The 16,349-nt window shown below is 41.3% G+C and overlaps 3 protein-coding genes across 3 annotated transcripts in view; 2 read left to right on the top strand and 1 right to left on the bottom strand.

Moving 5' to 3' along the window:
- echdc2 (enoyl CoA hydratase domain containing 2) overlaps positions 1 to 5,511 on the top strand; it is a 6,697-nt gene extending 1,186 nt beyond the window's left edge. The window contains exons 3-11 of the mRNA XM_010768906.1: positions 145 to 232; positions 322 to 408; positions 497 to 589; positions 1,603 to 1,659; positions 1,758 to 1,820; positions 1,928 to 2,052; positions 3,370 to 3,420; positions 3,495 to 3,542; positions 4,634 to 5,511. Coding sequence (XP_010767208.1) covers positions 145 to 232; positions 322 to 408; positions 497 to 589; positions 1,603 to 1,659; positions 1,758 to 1,820; positions 1,928 to 2,052; positions 3,370 to 3,420; positions 3,495 to 3,542; positions 4,634 to 4,711 — 690 coding nt within the window. The 3' untranslated portion in view covers positions 4,712 to 5,511. The remainder of the gene's footprint in view (positions 1 to 144; positions 233 to 321; positions 409 to 496; positions 590 to 1,602; positions 1,660 to 1,757; positions 1,821 to 1,927; positions 2,053 to 3,369; positions 3,421 to 3,494; positions 3,543 to 4,633) is intronic.
- Positions 5,512 to 7,373: 1,862 nt separating this feature from the next.
- zyg11 (zyg-11 family member, cell cycle regulator) lies at positions 7,374 to 14,237 on the bottom strand. The gene is made up of 17 exons (XM_010768903.1): positions 13,814 to 14,237; positions 13,296 to 13,461; positions 12,475 to 12,686; positions 12,034 to 12,351; positions 11,451 to 11,564; positions 11,250 to 11,366; positions 11,025 to 11,165; positions 9,893 to 10,069; positions 9,394 to 9,458; positions 9,109 to 9,208; positions 8,975 to 9,025; positions 8,716 to 8,877; positions 8,508 to 8,555; positions 8,212 to 8,409; positions 8,075 to 8,127; positions 7,709 to 7,806; positions 7,374 to 7,573 (listed from the first exon to the last, which is right to left on the bottom strand). The coding sequence occupies exons 1-17, from the start codon at positions 13,835 to 13,837 to the stop codon at positions 7,383 to 7,385; spliced, it is 2,235 nt and encodes a 744-aa protein (XP_010767205.1). The 5' UTR covers positions 13,838 to 14,237; the 3' UTR covers positions 7,374 to 7,382.
- Positions 14,238 to 14,283: 46 nt separating this feature from the next.
- coa7 (cytochrome c oxidase assembly factor 7) overlaps positions 14,284 to 16,349 on the top strand; it is a 2,892-nt gene continuing 826 nt past the window's right edge. The window contains exons 1-2 of the mRNA XM_010768905.1: positions 14,284 to 14,729; positions 14,988 to 15,128. Coding sequence (XP_010767207.1) covers positions 14,624 to 14,729; positions 14,988 to 15,128 — 247 coding nt within the window. The 5' untranslated portion in view covers positions 14,284 to 14,623. The remainder of the gene's footprint in view (positions 14,730 to 14,987; positions 15,129 to 16,349) is intronic.

Raw genomic sequence — 16,349 nt, 5'->3', positions numbered from 1 at the left:
TACGTACGACGTCGTACGTACTTACGTACCCACCACACACACACACACACACACACACACACACACACACACACACACACACACACACACACACACACACACACACACACACACTGATTGAGAAATTGTGCCCTGTGTGTTCAGATGAGGGGGTTGGTGTCCAGTCTGTCCGAGGACTCAGCAGTCCGTGTGGTTATCTTCAGGAGTTTAGTTCCAGGTGTTTTCTGTGCAGGTAAGTGTTTTTCCAGAGCACCTACAACCTGCCATGGTTCTTTATTTTTGATCCAAGCTTTTCCTAATGACGTCTGTACGTTACGATAGGGGCAGACCTGAAAGAGAGAGCTCGGATGAATGATGCTATGTCTGATAGCTTTGTTCACATGCTGCGAACCCTCATGACTCAGATAGGTAAGAAAGTGAGCAGTTGACTCCAATATCCATCCCCTGAGATTACACACGAGTCTATGCATCTGTTGACCCTCCTCTGTCCTCACAGCATCATTGCCCATGCCCACCATCGCAGCAATGGACGGCGCTGCCCTGGGAGGTGGGCTGGAGATGGCCTTGGCCTGTGACCTCCGCACTGCTTGTGAGTGACCTCTAAAACCAATTCTCCCTTATCAACTCTGAACTGAAAGAGTATGTGCATCATGCTTGAGTTTAGTTAATATTCCTCTCTCCTTCCTTCAGGTGATGTTAATTGTGTATGAAAGGGAATGGCATGTTGTCTCCACAGCTGTCACCAGAACAGTCATGTCCGATCAGTGATGGGTCTCAGCAGGATGGAGAAGGATAGCATTCTCTTCGGAACATTTTTCTAGATTGACAACTCCCTCATAACATCAGTGTAGATTACCGAACCAGTTCTCAACCAGCTCTACTGTTTAATTGTGAAATACTGGAGAATTGTACATCTTTAGGACTTGAATTCACATTTGAAATTAGATTTAAGTTCCTACAGTTCATATAAACGGTTAAAAGCAGATGCTTCCATCCCCTCCATTTTTGTATTTTTTTGTTATCTACATGCTACTTTTTATTGAGTCAGGTCTTAGTCTTAGTCTTTCCTTTTTTTGCCAGTTTTTTGCAATTTTAAACTCAGTTTTGAGGTGTTCATCTTTTCCTGAAAAAGGCCAGTGTTTATTTATGGATCGTGGAAACGCTCAACCTTAACAAGCAGATTTCCATACTGAAATTTGAGGATATGTGTATAAAATGATGAAGACATACAGAATGTTCCAGATTATCTTAAATCTACATCAGGGAAAATAAAAGGTTCAAACTCCACAGCGGTCAAGCAAAAACCAGTCTGTCATTGTTGCTTATCTCCGATTGTTAATGATTAGTTGAGTTGAGCCAAGGGATTAATGATACCCGTATCATTTGACATCTGCCCAGCTGTTCATGGAGCTGAACACATGTGATTGGTTGAATTAGTCGTAGCAGCTCTGTGATTGGCTGATCGCTGATGGGCTAAGCGAGCAGGTGTTTGCGTCTGTTGCTCTGACAGAGGCATCAGTCAGACTTTACGCCCTCCACAGCTTAATGGCACTCCGCAGCTCTGACCTTCAAACGTCCTCTGTGTGTGTGTTTGTGTTTCAGCACATTCGGCACAGATGGGTCTGATCGAGACGACGCGAGGGCTGCTCCCAGGGGCGGGTAAGACAAACATAGGTCACAAAAAAGACCTTACAAAGTGAGAAAGGAAAAGGCAAAGCAGCTTTGAGAATTTGACCTTGAGGTGTTTTGTCCTGCAGGGGGCAGTCAGCGGCTGCCAAGGACGGTCGGCATGACTCTGGCCAAAGAGCTCATCTACACAGGTGGGGTAACAGAAACGCTGACATGTTGCTGTACACCAGAGGATGCTCATCTGTCAGTGAGGGCTTTGTTTATCTCACACTCTCTCTGTCTGTCTCTCTGTTGTCAGGTAAGCGTGTGGGGGGGCAGAAGGCTCTGGAGATGGGGCTGGTGAACAGATCTGTGGAACAGAACGAGACGGGAGATGCTGCCCTCAGAGAGGCTCTCAGCCTGGCCAGAGAGATACTGCCCCAGGTCAGAGAACAACACACTTTCTCACTCTGCTACTGATGCATCCCCTCCCTTCAGGGTCTATTCTCCTCTCATAGCTGGAGACCTAATTGTTTCTTGTTCACATTTTTGACTGGGCCTGATTATACAATAAGAAATAACAATTTTATCGGAAATGCTGTAACTATATGGAGGTCCACTCTTGCCAAGTTGATAAATAAATCCATTAATTTGTATGCAAAATTATCAAATAATTAGTTTCTAATTCAGTTTTCAATCAGGGATACATTGATGTCCATTCTAGCCCAAGTAAATAAAGAAATACATAAAAAATTAAGAAATTGTATGCAAGATGATCATTTTGTTCAAAAGTCAGTTTTCAATCAGGGATGTGACTAAACATTTTCTCAGTAATTTGATATATCATAAAAAAGTGAACAATGCCAGTCAATCACACACATTACTCAACATCAAAATTAGTTTCGTTTGTTGTTTAGTTTTAGTTGAGAAATGACATTTCTCACTGTGCTACTGATGCATCCCTCCTCCTTCAGACAGGGACCTGCTCTCTTACTTCTTCCTCTCTTTCCCACCACCAATCTCTTCTTCATATTTTCATTCTGTCTTCCCTCTTCCTTGTGTATTCGTCCATCCTCTGTTCCCTCTTTCTCTAGGCCTCTGTCACTCCATATCTCTTTCACTCCAGTTCAGATGCCCGCAGATGGCAGGGCATGAGTGGCACTCAAGAGTAGAAATAGAAACACACACACACACACACACACACACACACACACACACACACACACACACACACACACACACACACACACACACACACACACACACACACTTGCATTGAATGAAAGTGAGGTAGCACAGAGAACATAATGAGCCCAAGGCCTTTTCTCTTAGTGTTCATGTGGCTTCCTGAGGGAAAAAAAACCCATTATCTTTATAAATCAAGGGAAAAAGCTTCTCCAGTCTTTAAATGTCCTTACAGTTTAAAAAGAGTGCTTTTTAAATGGCTACCCCACAGGTTCTGTTTTTAACTTGAATAAAGTTGGCGTATTTTAGACAGATAAAAAATAAGATCTTGAGTTTTAGTGCCTTGTATGAGCCAATCTCCCCAAAACTGAATCCTACATTTTCCAAAATGTCCCTGTCATTTTATTTCATCATAAATACTGACTCCTCAATTTGTAATTAAAGCTTTATGGTATACAAATGTGTATGAATTCTACATTTTCTTTTACTGCAGACTCTGCATAATTAAACGTTAATGGTGACAGGTAAACAGTATGGTGCTTTATTGACACCAATTCACTGTGTTCTGTTTCTCAGGCTCCTATTGCTGTGCGGCTGGCAAAGGAGGCAATGGACAGAGGCATTGAGGTATATCATGATTCATTCCTTTTTATAGTTTTTCTGCATCAGTGATGGTACTGAACTGAGTCTTTCTTTCCCAGGTTGACATCACTTCAGCGATGAAGATAGAGAAGATGTGTTATGCTCTGGTAAGTCTTCAAGTTTTTATTTCATTACAAAAAAACACTTACTTCAGATGCGGCTGACCCCAGTGATTTGTTACCGATTAATCATCAGTATAAGCAGTACATATTGTCAAGTTCTGATTGGGTTTGGTTGATTGACTCCTGCCTAAACTTGAAAAAAGGCCTGGTTCACTCCAAAGGACACACGGGACAACTCAGTCTTGACTCTTTCCTTTTTATTTGAGATACTGTAGAGTTCTTTTAGCTCCATGCAGCTTCATTTAGCTTCCATGTTGCTCATTCAGACGTTTTAGATTAATACTTTGTAAGACTAACTAGAAATAATAATTAAATTCAATGTTTTCCATCACAAATATCTTCAAACCAGATACATATATTTATACATATTACCAGCAATGTATTTGGGTGAATCCTTCTCAACCCTCTCCTCTCTGCCACTCACAGTGAATTGTTTCTGTCTTTTGTCCTCTGCATCTCCAGGTGCTTTGCATCAGGCTCATTATATACGTGACTCTTTGCTCTCCTTTGAGCCACATCTCTAGTGGAACCACAGATTTTAGGCTCCCTGTGACCGCCTGCTGGACTGGAGCCAGATTTAGAATTTGCCCTTCACTGGTGCCATTCACTGTTTTTAATCTGATATCATTATCCTTATTTTAATATTGACTTTCGTCTCGACACATATTATACTAGTTGGGTTCAGCTTTGATGCTCACTCTCAGGCATTTGGGAAAGCCTCTGAGGCTGCAACGAATGATTATTTATATTATCAATTAAACCGCAGAGTATTTTCTAGATGAATGGAATTATCATTTGGTCTATAAAATGACAGAAAATAGTGTACAAATAGTAATATCCCAGTTTGTTACAAGGTGATGCATTGAAATGTCTTGTTTTGTCAGTCCAAAACCTAAAAACATTCAATTTAATGTTTATATAAAATAGGAAATCAGGAAATCTCCATGTTTGAGAAGCATTTCTGCGAGAAACGAAAATTGGACAATTAAACAATTATCAGAATATTAACCGTTTTTTTTTCTGTCAGATTATCTCCACGCCATTGTCCTGGTGTAACGATCACTCTCTGTTTTCAGGTCATTCCCACCAAGGACAGAAGAGAGGGAATGGATGCCTTCATTGAAAAGAGACCCCCGCGGTACACTGGGCAATAAACCTTTTGGAAATGTCTCCCTCCGTCACTCAGCGCTCCTCCATAACCTCATGTCTGATAGACAATTAACACCCATTGATTTTTTCTGTGTGCATCCCAGACAGTATCAATACATTAGATAAGGTCAACATTAGCGGCAAGTGTTTGATTTTGTGACTCATGATGAGAGCGACATAGGGATATTTTGATCAGAGAAAAAGTAATTTATACTGTTTATTCACCCATATATCCATATTTGTTTGTCACATTTTTTTGAAATAAAGAAACACAAATGTCATCTCTAGTTTATGGGAATGTACATTCTTTATTTCCAAACTTGAAAACGAGACTCTCAGCAGCAACATGGCACAGTCACAGCAGACATACCGCATCGAGACTTTTTGTATCTCCGCATTAAACTCTTATGAAAAATGAAACTGGACTTCATTCAATGTGATGTTCAGAGGCAACAATCAAACACATCCGGAGCAACAGACAACAAACCAATTATCATCTGCTGCTCTTTGTCCTTGATGAAGCTGTGAGATCAGCTCAGGACACACCATATTTAGCAAGCTCTCACAACAACATCAACTGATTTACAGAAACAATAAGACCATTTCTCAGTAAGCAGATGAGGTGATGTTTGTTTTGCTGATAGATGTATTAGAGTACCATTAGCAGCCCAATATATTGTCTTTATTACCATTAACATTAATTATTTATATAAATCTTGTAACCCATCTCCATTGTTCCTGATGAAGCCAAAATTCACTCTGCCTCAAAAATGTTGTGTCAGCGGTTTGGCATAATTTTGAATAAGAAATAATTAGCAAACAGAAAAGGTCTGCAACTAATGAGATTTGCATTATTGATTTATCCGCCGTTTATTTCCAAGAATAATCAATCAATTGTTTAGACAATTTTCACTTTTTTTATAGACCAAAGTCTGAGGGAACTTAAGGCGTAGTGTTTGTCCTATTTAGTTTCCCCTTCTGGGTTTTTGTATAAAGTGTACGCGCGCCTGGGATATGCACAGTCTCCAAATGTAAAGTTATTGCAGTCCTTATCCCAAAGATAGTCAGTTTAAGAAGATATAACATGGAAAAACATTTCAACTTTTAAGTGATTGAAAAAAAAATTCTGCAAGTATGCAAATTAATCAAAATATTAATTTGTTGTCAAAATGGTTGCTGCTTATTTTTTTCTGTAAATCGCCACATCATTGCAGCCCAGATGGAAAATAAGGATGGGACATTAATGAGAACCAAGATCTTATCTAGACAGCAGAAGTGCTAAATTGGCATTCTGGAGGATACTTAAGTCATTTCAGAACAGAAAAACATTTCCGATAAGTCTCCCAGTTTTTTCCTTATTTGTTTTCTTTGTTCTTAAACATCATTTTCAGATAAACACAGTCCGGAACATTCAGTATAATAATTTCCATGCAACCAATTCAACCTCTCCTGAACAAACAATTACCATTTCTCTCATTTTCTATTATGTACAAATTAAATACACTCTTTAGGATGCAGCTAGTTGTACGGATGTACATACACACATGCTCACACTGAAGTGCTGTCTGTGTTTAACACGCAATGGAAAGCACAGCGAACATATCAATATATATATATATATATACAGGAGTTTCTCAAAAAAAGACAACGGCCATGACTGAATACACATCCATCATGAATATACTGACCACATCTTTATTGCCATTTGTTGTCAGAGAGGACCCTGGTTAGCAGACACAATGATGGTATACATTTAACTCTGGATCTTCTGATTCACAGCACGACTGGTTTGCAACTGGTATGTCTGATTTAGGAGCTGCCAAAATATTTACTGGAGCTTCAAGAGATACAACTTCTTTATAAGGTTAAGTTTTAAACTTTTGAACCCACTGAAAACACTCTAGGCAAGTGTCCTGTCACATTCAATAAAATGCATTAGCTGATAAAAGACTAAATAAAGAAGTGAGCAACAGCAGTACTCAGGACCTGTAGGCATTGGGTTTCAGTGAACGCAGCACTGCTATAAACAAACAAGCAGGCATTCCTAAAACGAACAGTAGCAGCATTCAGACAAACTCCAGCATGCTTGTGCTCACAGCAGCGCCATGCGTATATCTAATGAGCTAAAAAAGACCAAGTCAGACAACCAGAGCCTTCAGTAACGTACAGGAGCCGGAGGGTGTTGCCCTCAGCTGAGCTTTCAGGGGTTCAAACTCAAACTGAGATTTGTACATGAGCACTGAATGTCTTTTTGGCATTATATTCATCATGATCCACAATGAACAGCGAGCACAGACACAAACCTCAGGATGAGATTTTAAGCTTTACTGACCAATAGTTCTCATAGTTATCACTGTTAGTCACAAGATTAACACACACAGATTCTTTTGTTTTGAGACGAACACAGAAAATAAATAATGTTAGTGTGTGTGCAAATAATTGTCTAGCGTTTTGTCCTTTAATGTTTCCTTTCTCTGGGCTCGTGGTAAAGTGTGTTTGTGCTTGGGATATGCGCACAGGCATACACGATTCCTCTCATGGGACCCAGCTTATATCCAGAACTTGGTCAGGGAGCCTCACTTTCTGAAAGAGAAATTTAAAAGAATGAAAAACCGCCATCCATTGTATTACTGATCTGGCGAATGAACATTAGTGTGAGTGTTTACCTTTGTGAGGTTACTGTGGCGGCGGGCGGCGACTGGTGTGTGTGTGTACCGGCTGTCCGGTGCGCGCTCTGTGGCGCTGCAGGCTCTCCAGAATGCTCTTAGCCAGCAGCTGGACATCTTTGTGGGTCTGTGGGTGTGTGTTCACCAGCTCCAGCTGCTGCAGGCCGCCCTCCTCCAACAACATGCTGCAGTAGCGAGCGGCTGCAGACACACAGGGTGAAAACAACATTACATCCTTAAGCCATTGGGGGAGTAAGTTACTGCCTAAAGAGACGTCAGTGTTTTATTTGTGAATGTACTCATTTATGAGAACAATAGGTTCTGTATGTGTCTCACCGTTCTTGCTGCAGACATGCTGCATGGCCCAGGCCGCCCACAGCTGGACCCCGGGAGTGTGAAAGCACTCCAGGAGGGGAAAGAAGGGGTTAAATGACCTAAAGAAAGAGAGACAATAAGAATATATTTAGTATGTACTCTATATAGCATGTTTTAGGTTTAGGCTATAGATAGTTAAAGAAAAGTACGTTCAGACACAAATTAAAAAGTAGTAGGATGAAACCTTGTCTTTTGGCGCTACTTTAAAATAGATTTTTCAGCATTGTATGAAAATAAACTTGAATAGGCTTTAGCAAGTAATACATTCTTTGGTCATTTCAAGTTCTTTTTTTGCTTTATTATGACTGTTGAGAAGCTGCATCTCACCTGTAGGCCACCATCTCACAATCAGGCGCGGGCCACTTCATGATGACATTATGCTGGAGAGATACAAATGTAAACAGTCAAACAAACGGTTCAAGAATAACTGCAGTATTTATTAAGAATGTTTTGCAGATTCTCACCAGCTGCTCCAGCAGGGAGGATCGGAGCTCGGCACTGAGCGTCCAGGTTTCCTCTCCTCGAGACATCAGATGTGCGAGGATGCCCGCGGCGAAGTAGCTGACCTCCACCTCGGAGCTGTGCAGCAGCGTGCTGATGTGGTCCAGGAAGCTCTGCACCATCAGCTCCACGTGCAGCTCCCCCACCTCAGCTATGTTGTTCTACACAACAAATGGAGAAAAGGCGATAATGATGTTATAATATTGTAAATTAATGAAGTCTTCATCTTTTCTTAAGGCTAGTAGAGCAGTTCACTCACCAGCAGGCCGAGAACCTTCTGCTGAATAGAGGACTCGTTTGGGAAGGACTGCAGAGGGAGGGGGGGGGGGGGGGTAAAGAGCAAATCAACAGTGAGTCAATCCCCCTGAAGGCATATGTGCTGCTACATAACAACATGTGATTAATTAGCATGATCATTTGCTCTAAGTCTCTCTACTGCTTATTTACAAGTTGATATTTCTGTGTACCTCTAAAACTTTAATGAACAGGTCCAGGCCCTGGTTCTCAATAAAATGGCGGCAGGTCGTCGGCGATTCATCGGTGAGGTTCCACAGAGCGCTCAGTGTGAATTTGAGGGTGGCGTCCACCACGCCCTGAGTGGCCTTCTGACGCACGATGTGGAGCAGTTGCTGCGGGCAGGATGGGAGCATTATTAGCAATGAAATGTGAATGTTTTGGTAAATTAGCAACAGTGAAAGAGAACAGAGCCAAAATGAGAAACCTTACCTTCACTATGAACAGCTCTGCTCCCAGCTGAGCCGTCTGCTCTGTCGACAACTGGGAGAAGCAAACGTCCAGGAGTTTAATAATAACTTTTGTAATCAATTCATTAATTACAGTAGAAGTTGCACAACATTTACCTTGGCAGCGAGTATGGAAATGATAGCCACAGCCATCCTCTGCATGTTCTGGTCCTCATGGTTGCAGAGCCACTGCATCACTAGCTTGGCAGCTTCAAACCTTGCAAAGAAGAGGAAGACATATTATTAACACAAGATATGTTTTTTTATGACAAGTTTAAGACTTCACTTATTGCTTTAACCGACAGACATTTACTGTTTATCTAATAGATTTATTATTTATAGTACATGATATCTGTATGTTAAAATGAGATTCAAATATGAAATAAGAAAGGTATTTCTCACCTGTTGAATGGAACTTCCTGCAAAATGCGGTCACTGCACAGAGACAGCAGGCAATTCTTCTGGAGCTGATGTCAGAGAAACCAAAACAGATATCAGACCAAAACCTGAACAACAAGCAAAACTTTTACAATCAGCTGTTACCATATAATTATAGTAGTTTGTGCTCAACAGTGCATAAACATAAGTGACTTATAGGAATAGCAAATTCAGGAAAAATAATTTAGAAATCAAATCAATTGTAAAGGGGAAAACTGTTATTGACTAGTCGTACCTAAGCAGATACAATTGTATATAGATTTAGAACTCGATTGGTTTGTCCAACATTGATGGGAACTGGTGACATGTCACATAAACATATTTCATCGTGATCATTTCCTGTCCTTGTGAGCCGAATCTAGTTCACCAAACGAAATGCAGCAAAATGCGGTCATGTTTGTTTTGACAAACTGCGGCACCCATGAAGAATGCCAGAGGGACAGCAGTGCAGGCATGGAGCTACCTGTTGGTGGTTGGGGAACGTCCTCATGGCCTCCAGCAGAAGCTGAGTGACGGTGCTCAGCAGTCGCACTGGCATCCCTGCAGCCAGGTCCTGCTTCGTCAGGTTGAACACACAGGCACTGGCTGCCAGCTGGACGTTCAGAGTGGCAGGGTGGTTCTTCATCCCCAAAACCACCAGCTAGAGTAAAACAAGAGAATATTATGTTCAGTGATGAGGAAAATATGATGGGGTGTAGGGCTTAGACCTTAAACTCTCTAGGAGGAAATTTGAAACTCTTAGAGAAAAGGCAAGAGCTAGAATTACCGTAATTTTCGGACTATAAGCCGCGCCTTTTTCCTCATTTTTCCACGCTGCGGTTTATATAACGGTGTGGCTAATCTATGGATTTTTACAGCTAACGGCCACTAGGGGACCTCCTAAATCTATGGATTTTACAGGTTACAGTCCACCACCTTTAACTCTATGGGCTCTATGGCCGGTCCGCGCCCCCCACCTTTAAGCGGCGGGCTCCAGCAGGAAAAGCTGGAGGCCGGAAAAGAGTGAGACAGGTAGCGCGCAAAAGTAAAAGTGGAACCGAGAGTGGTACGAGAGACAGAACGAGAGCAAGACAGACAGACATTAAGAGCGAGACAGTTTGTCCCCGTACCACTGGTTGAAAACCACTGCTGAAGATCACTGCCGGTACGTGCGCTGGGAGTGCACCGTTTAAGTTTGAAAGTTGAAAAGTTTGTGTGTCTGAAACGCTATGTGATACAGTACAGTTTACACAGAGTACATGTTCTGTAGCTACTATTGCACTAAATGCTAACACTTGAATACGTTATGCAAATATGCAACTTGTTTGTTGAAATGTTAATAAATGGGAGCTTCCTCAAACAGCCATCTCTTTCCCGACAATCCCCTCTGTGCACGAACCCTTACATATGGTAATTAAACATTAAAACACCTGCGGCTTATAGTCCAGTGCGGCTTATATATGTACACATCATTCAATTTAGTTGCTGCGGCTTATATTCAGGTGCGCCTTATAGTCCGAAAATTACGGTACTACTTTAGGGTTGTATGCCTCTGCTTACCAAGTTTTAGTTTACATGTCTGTTCAAAATGCAAAAGTACAATAATGTGGGTTCACCTTAAGGATGTCAGGCCTGGGTTTCTCCATCACATGGGTCAGGCTGAACAGATGAAACAGAGCTTCCCTCACAAACCCTTCTCTCTCACTGTAGCGCCGCAGGGCCTCACAGATCTGGGTCTCGTAGGCTTCTCCTGTTACCTGTTGCATACAAAGTTTACTTAAGCAAACCTGATTTGTTTTTGCACCATGGTTTCAATGATATTTAACACATCTGTACTCTACCTTTAGATTTCCATCACCAGAGAGGAACTCAGAGAATCCAGCATCTGTGGCCAGAAGTCCCACAAAGGTCATCCCTGGTCTCTCCTCAACAAATGCCTTGACAGCTGCATCCGTCACCTGCAAAGTTGATATAAGAAATGACCACAGCCTGTATGTTTTCTTTACAATCTAAATTAGATAAATATAAAAACACACACACACCTGTTTCCTCCCTGACACATCCAGGGAAACTAGAGCGGGGAGGATTCCTGGCTGTCCAAGCAGTTGTCGAGCCACATCAGAAGTGAACTGCTTATCATCACTGATGTCCAGGTGCTACACAAACACACAAAATAATATTACCATTGCGATTCATCCTGATTATCATCAAATTATGATTACAAATCTTATAATGGGACTAAAACTAGGATAACATCGAATGGAATTTTGTTAAGAAACACAGGTTTTATTGCATTAAAGATGGGGAATGTTTTTTCAGTAAACATATTTAGTTAAAAAAAAACAATCAAAAAACACCAATCAAAGCATACGGTCCACCCCCAGCACAAATTAAAGTTAAATTATATTCAAAAAATACCAAAATTGTTAGAGTCTGTTCTTTTGTACATACACATTTCTGTATTTTGTAAAATCTGATTGATGGTGTTTTCATAGGATTCGTGATAAAGTCCTATATTGTCAAATCCCTATATGTTGTGGTTGAAATCACAAAAAAAAGTGTTCTTCTTTGCACAAAACAAAAAACAAATCGAAGTCCAAAATACAGCTCCCTCCCTCCACTCACCTGCAATACATTCAGCTGTCCGATGACTCCCAGCAGCTGAGCCGTGCTCATCTCCAGCCTCTTCAGCTGATGCAGCGTCAGAGAGCGCAGCCTCTCCTTCAGGCCCAGCAGGGGGGTCAGGTTGGTCACTGACGTGTTGGACAGATCCAGGCTCTCCAGCCGAGGCAGGGAACACACGTCCACCAGCCCAGAGTCATAGAAGTCCACGTTGGCAAGAGAAAGGGAGCGGAGACCCGGGAGGGAGCTGAAGCGGTACCGACTGGGTTCCTCCAGAGAGGACATGGTGAGACCTGTGAGGACAAGTCGCTGGAGGGACTCCTGCGGGATGATTGAGAGAGGAAGTCAAAACATAGGATTACATTATTTCAATATCAAGGGAGCAGAGGGTGGTTTGATAACATGTCATCTTTTTGTACACAAGTTGATATTTTATCCCTCTACCTGACAGAATTTATTGGTGGCCAGTCCTTGTAGAATATCACGAATTGTGAGGTCTGCATTGACCCTGGCAGCATCCAGCTCCAGCAGTCTGTGAGGGCAGAGGGCTTTTAGAAAAGCCTCGGCAGAGATACGCGCTGTGCGGATGCAGGCCCGTCTCAGCCGCAGGTATTCACAGTTACGAAATACCCCCGCTGTGCTGTCATTCAACAGACCTGCAGTGGAAAGAACTCAGGTTGAGTTTAATCTTTGGAATGAGGACCAAGCCTTGCACAATACTGTCTTTGTTTACAAACCGCAGTGATTAGGTCAAGGTGACAACATACCAAAAGCTTTAGTAAGTCACCCAGGAGAAGCATAAAAGTTATCCTTTTTTTCAATCAAGTATTTTTTTTCAGTTCTTGTTGTTGTCATTGAAGGGTTCAACAGATGATTTAAGAGTGTGAAAATTAAGATATAAATATTTACTGTAGTGGTTTTGTTGGTTTAGAAATTACCAACACTGTTTGTGTGTTTCGAGACTATGCTCAGTCTTTCCTCTTAATATGACACAGTAAGAATACATTTCAAATGGCTTTATGTTATAAGCAATGCTGTTTTTCATTAGGTCAAATATCGAATGTATGTTTTATTAAGTGCAACACAAAGTTAGCCCTGATACGTTACTTTCAATTGTTATATCAGGTCTCCCTTGTAAAAGAGATTGTTGATCTCAATGGGATTTTTACCTGGATAAATAAAGGCTACAAACAAACAATATCAAGAGACACATAAGCCTTGGGAACATATTGATGATCCCCCTCTAAAAAAAGGTCCAAGTTTACCTTCAGTGGCCATCTTGGCCAGCAGCTGGTCTGCCAGCTCCTGTGGGAAGAAGACAGCCTCTCTGAAGCGCAGGGAGCCATCAGGGCGCTTCACACAGAAACACTCCAGGTTTTGGCTCACATGAGTCAGGCACAGATCTGTCAGAGCCGGGGGAGAAGCCTCATCCTGAAACATGAAGAGGATGCTTGTTGATGCAGACGCATTCAAATCAAATCAAACTTTATTTATAAAGAACTTTTCAAACACAAAAGGTAACTCAAAGTGCTTCACCAACCAAACACAGACAATAAAAAAAATAAAAAAATAAAAACAATACTATCTCCTCCTTCCCTGGTATAACCAGAGTAACACATAGTTTTGTGAGTAAAAATAACACTTAATACCAACGCAGAATACAATTAGAATAAATAAAAAATATAATGTAATTCAGTAAAAAGCCTAATTAAAAAAGTGCAATTCAATGTCATTTGCAAAAGTAGCGACTGTACAATAATACCGAAGGCTCAACAGGACCTACCGTGTTTAGGAAACTATAGGCCATTGCTTTAAAAACTCTATATATTAGCTTATGAGACCGACTGGTTTCTTTCCACGACGGGAAAAATAAAGCTGTGCAATCAAACAGCTGCGCCTTTATCCGTGTTGGCCTGCAGTGATAAACTGCATGAGAGCCTGACGTTATCTTAACACTGTTGACAAAATACAACAGTAACTATGGAAAGAGCCCGGACGATCGTTAGTCGAGAGCCAGCTAGCTAGCTAACTTGTTGTCGCCTCCTTTTTGGTAAATCGCTCTCCGTACAAAAATGTCGAAAGCTGTCTGCAGTGACGGAATTCATGTTAAAATTAAAATTGACTTTCCACTGTTGCGGCTGAAGCTCTAAATTAAAGACTCAAAATGGCAATATGTCTTTGACAGCCGGTAGTTAGGTCTATTTTGGACAAGAAGACCAGTAAACAAAAGGTCACTGCTCTGGAAGTACATTTGCGAAAGGGCTGGACTACGGAAGCCCGTTGGGTTTCAGCGTTATTATGGAACCAGGAAGAAAGATCATCAGGAGATCGAGACACGCATGCTCATGTTTTTCTTCTGTTTTCAATAGAAACCCGTTTTAAAAACCATTGCAGCACAATTATATAACGATCGTGTGGTTAACGGTGTTCAACTCTATTGACGTTTTTGTTGTTTAAAGTAAAAGCTTTTGTAACAGCTCAGTTACTCACTGACCAAGGTCACTAGTACCAGTGGAGTGGATGTAGTGGGAGATAAGCCTTAATCAGCCCATACGATTATAGTAAGGTTAAAAGAATCACACGTGCTGTAAATATGGCTGGACTTATAAACTTTGAAGATGAGAATGAAGTGAAGGAGTTTTTAGACCATTTGGGAATGGAGTACAGCTTCCAATGCTATAAAGAAAAGGATCCCGAAGGTAAAATTGTCTATTCAGATTAATGGTGCTGTTTGTTCCTGTAGACATCTGTATTTTGTAAGTTGTCTTTGTGTTTGTATCAGTGGTATATATTGGTGTATGATTCATTTGCGGTTGTTTTGGAATTACATTTGGAACAAAACCTCCCTTGGAGAGGTTTTATAGCAATATCCATTTTTTCACTGGACACCAGCGATTGAAATGTAATATGTTTAAGGGATGTTGGACTAATTTGTCCTTTTATCATGTTCTTTGAAGGATGCCAAAGGCTTGCAGACTACATGGAAGGTGTGAAGAAAAACTATGAATCTGCAGCACAGGTGTTCAAACTAAACTGTGAAACAAATGGACACGCGGAAAGCTGCTATAATCTAGGAGCTTACCATGTAACGGGCAAAGGTAAAGTAGAAATGTGGCTTATTTTTACCTTATTTTACCCTATCCGATGTGGTGTGTTACACAAGTTTTATAGGACTATTACTATGGCATTAAGAATTTAAGAAAATGAACTTTAAAACTTAAATTTAAAGTGGACCTATCATGCTATATTTGAAACATATATTGTAGGGCCATAACTTTATAAAACATGTCTGTGAAGTTTTTTTTTCAAAATACCAAACAGATCATGCATTTTAGCCATGCCTCATTTTGCTCTATTTGCTCTTTTCCAGCCCTGTTTTTGCAAGGGCTGATTCTGCTTTTGTGGCAGACTACAGTGCCATTTACAGGCCTGGCATATGTACTACAGCGTCTCCAGCGCTTTCGAGGAGTCTCTCAGTCCCCTGATAGGTGGAGAATTGCCCATATAGGCGGAGCACCCCTTTTCTGACGTCAGAACAATTCAAATAATAATCAGCTCCATTGCAGCCCCGTTTTTAGAGATTTGGGTATGGAGGAAAAGAGAGAGGGTTGTGTTTTCTGACACTTGGTGAGTTCCCTGACACACCGGGGACACATATTCATGTATAAAAGACGTACAAAAGTGCATTTTGCATGATAGGTCCCCTTTAAGTTGTCTTTTTGCATGATAGGTCCCCTTTAAGTTGCCTTTTTGCATTGCTAGACAACATTTTACAAAAAAAAATGTTAATAAAATATAATGCTTTCTTGGCAATTCAACAGCTAAGGTAGGCTAATAGCATTTGAATAATAGGAGAGTGTTCATGTTAATGAATCAATATTAAATCCTTCCAACGTTTAAACTTGATTACTTCTAATGTAGTCATTTAATAATGTGTCTGCTTTTATTGAGGGATTTATATTCTACCCTACAGGTGGAGTGACCAAGTGTCTGAAATCAGCCTATTCCTGCTTTTTGCGTGTTCCGGCAATTCGCCGATGAAAGAAGTGCCATAGATGCCCTCGGCGAGCAACGTTGGCTGCTAGCCGATGATGAACGGTGTTGGTGTAAGAGAAGAGCCGAAGCTGACAGTAGCGGTGCGGCAGTACGTACCGGAGAAGCGCTGCAACGGGTGGCTATGTCGCCTTCCTGCTTTCAACCTGCAGGTTGGTAGGTGCAGTTCAGGGCAGATACCAAAGATTGCCAGACAGATGATGAAGCAAGCTTTTGATTCATGCCTAACAGAGCTTGGGAGCTGGGACATGTGTGGCGTTGCGCGC

The sequence above is a fragment of the Notothenia coriiceps genome, unplaced genomic scaffold (genome assembly GCF_000735185.1).
Source record: "Notothenia coriiceps isolate Sejong01 unplaced genomic scaffold, NC01 NC01_scaffold00006105, whole genome shotgun sequence".
Taxonomy (NCBI): domain Eukaryota; kingdom Metazoa; phylum Chordata; class Actinopteri; order Perciformes; family Nototheniidae; genus Notothenia; species Notothenia coriiceps.
The sequence above is the reverse complement of the archived record's forward strand: the minus strand, read 5'-3'. Positions and strand labels throughout refer to the sequence as shown.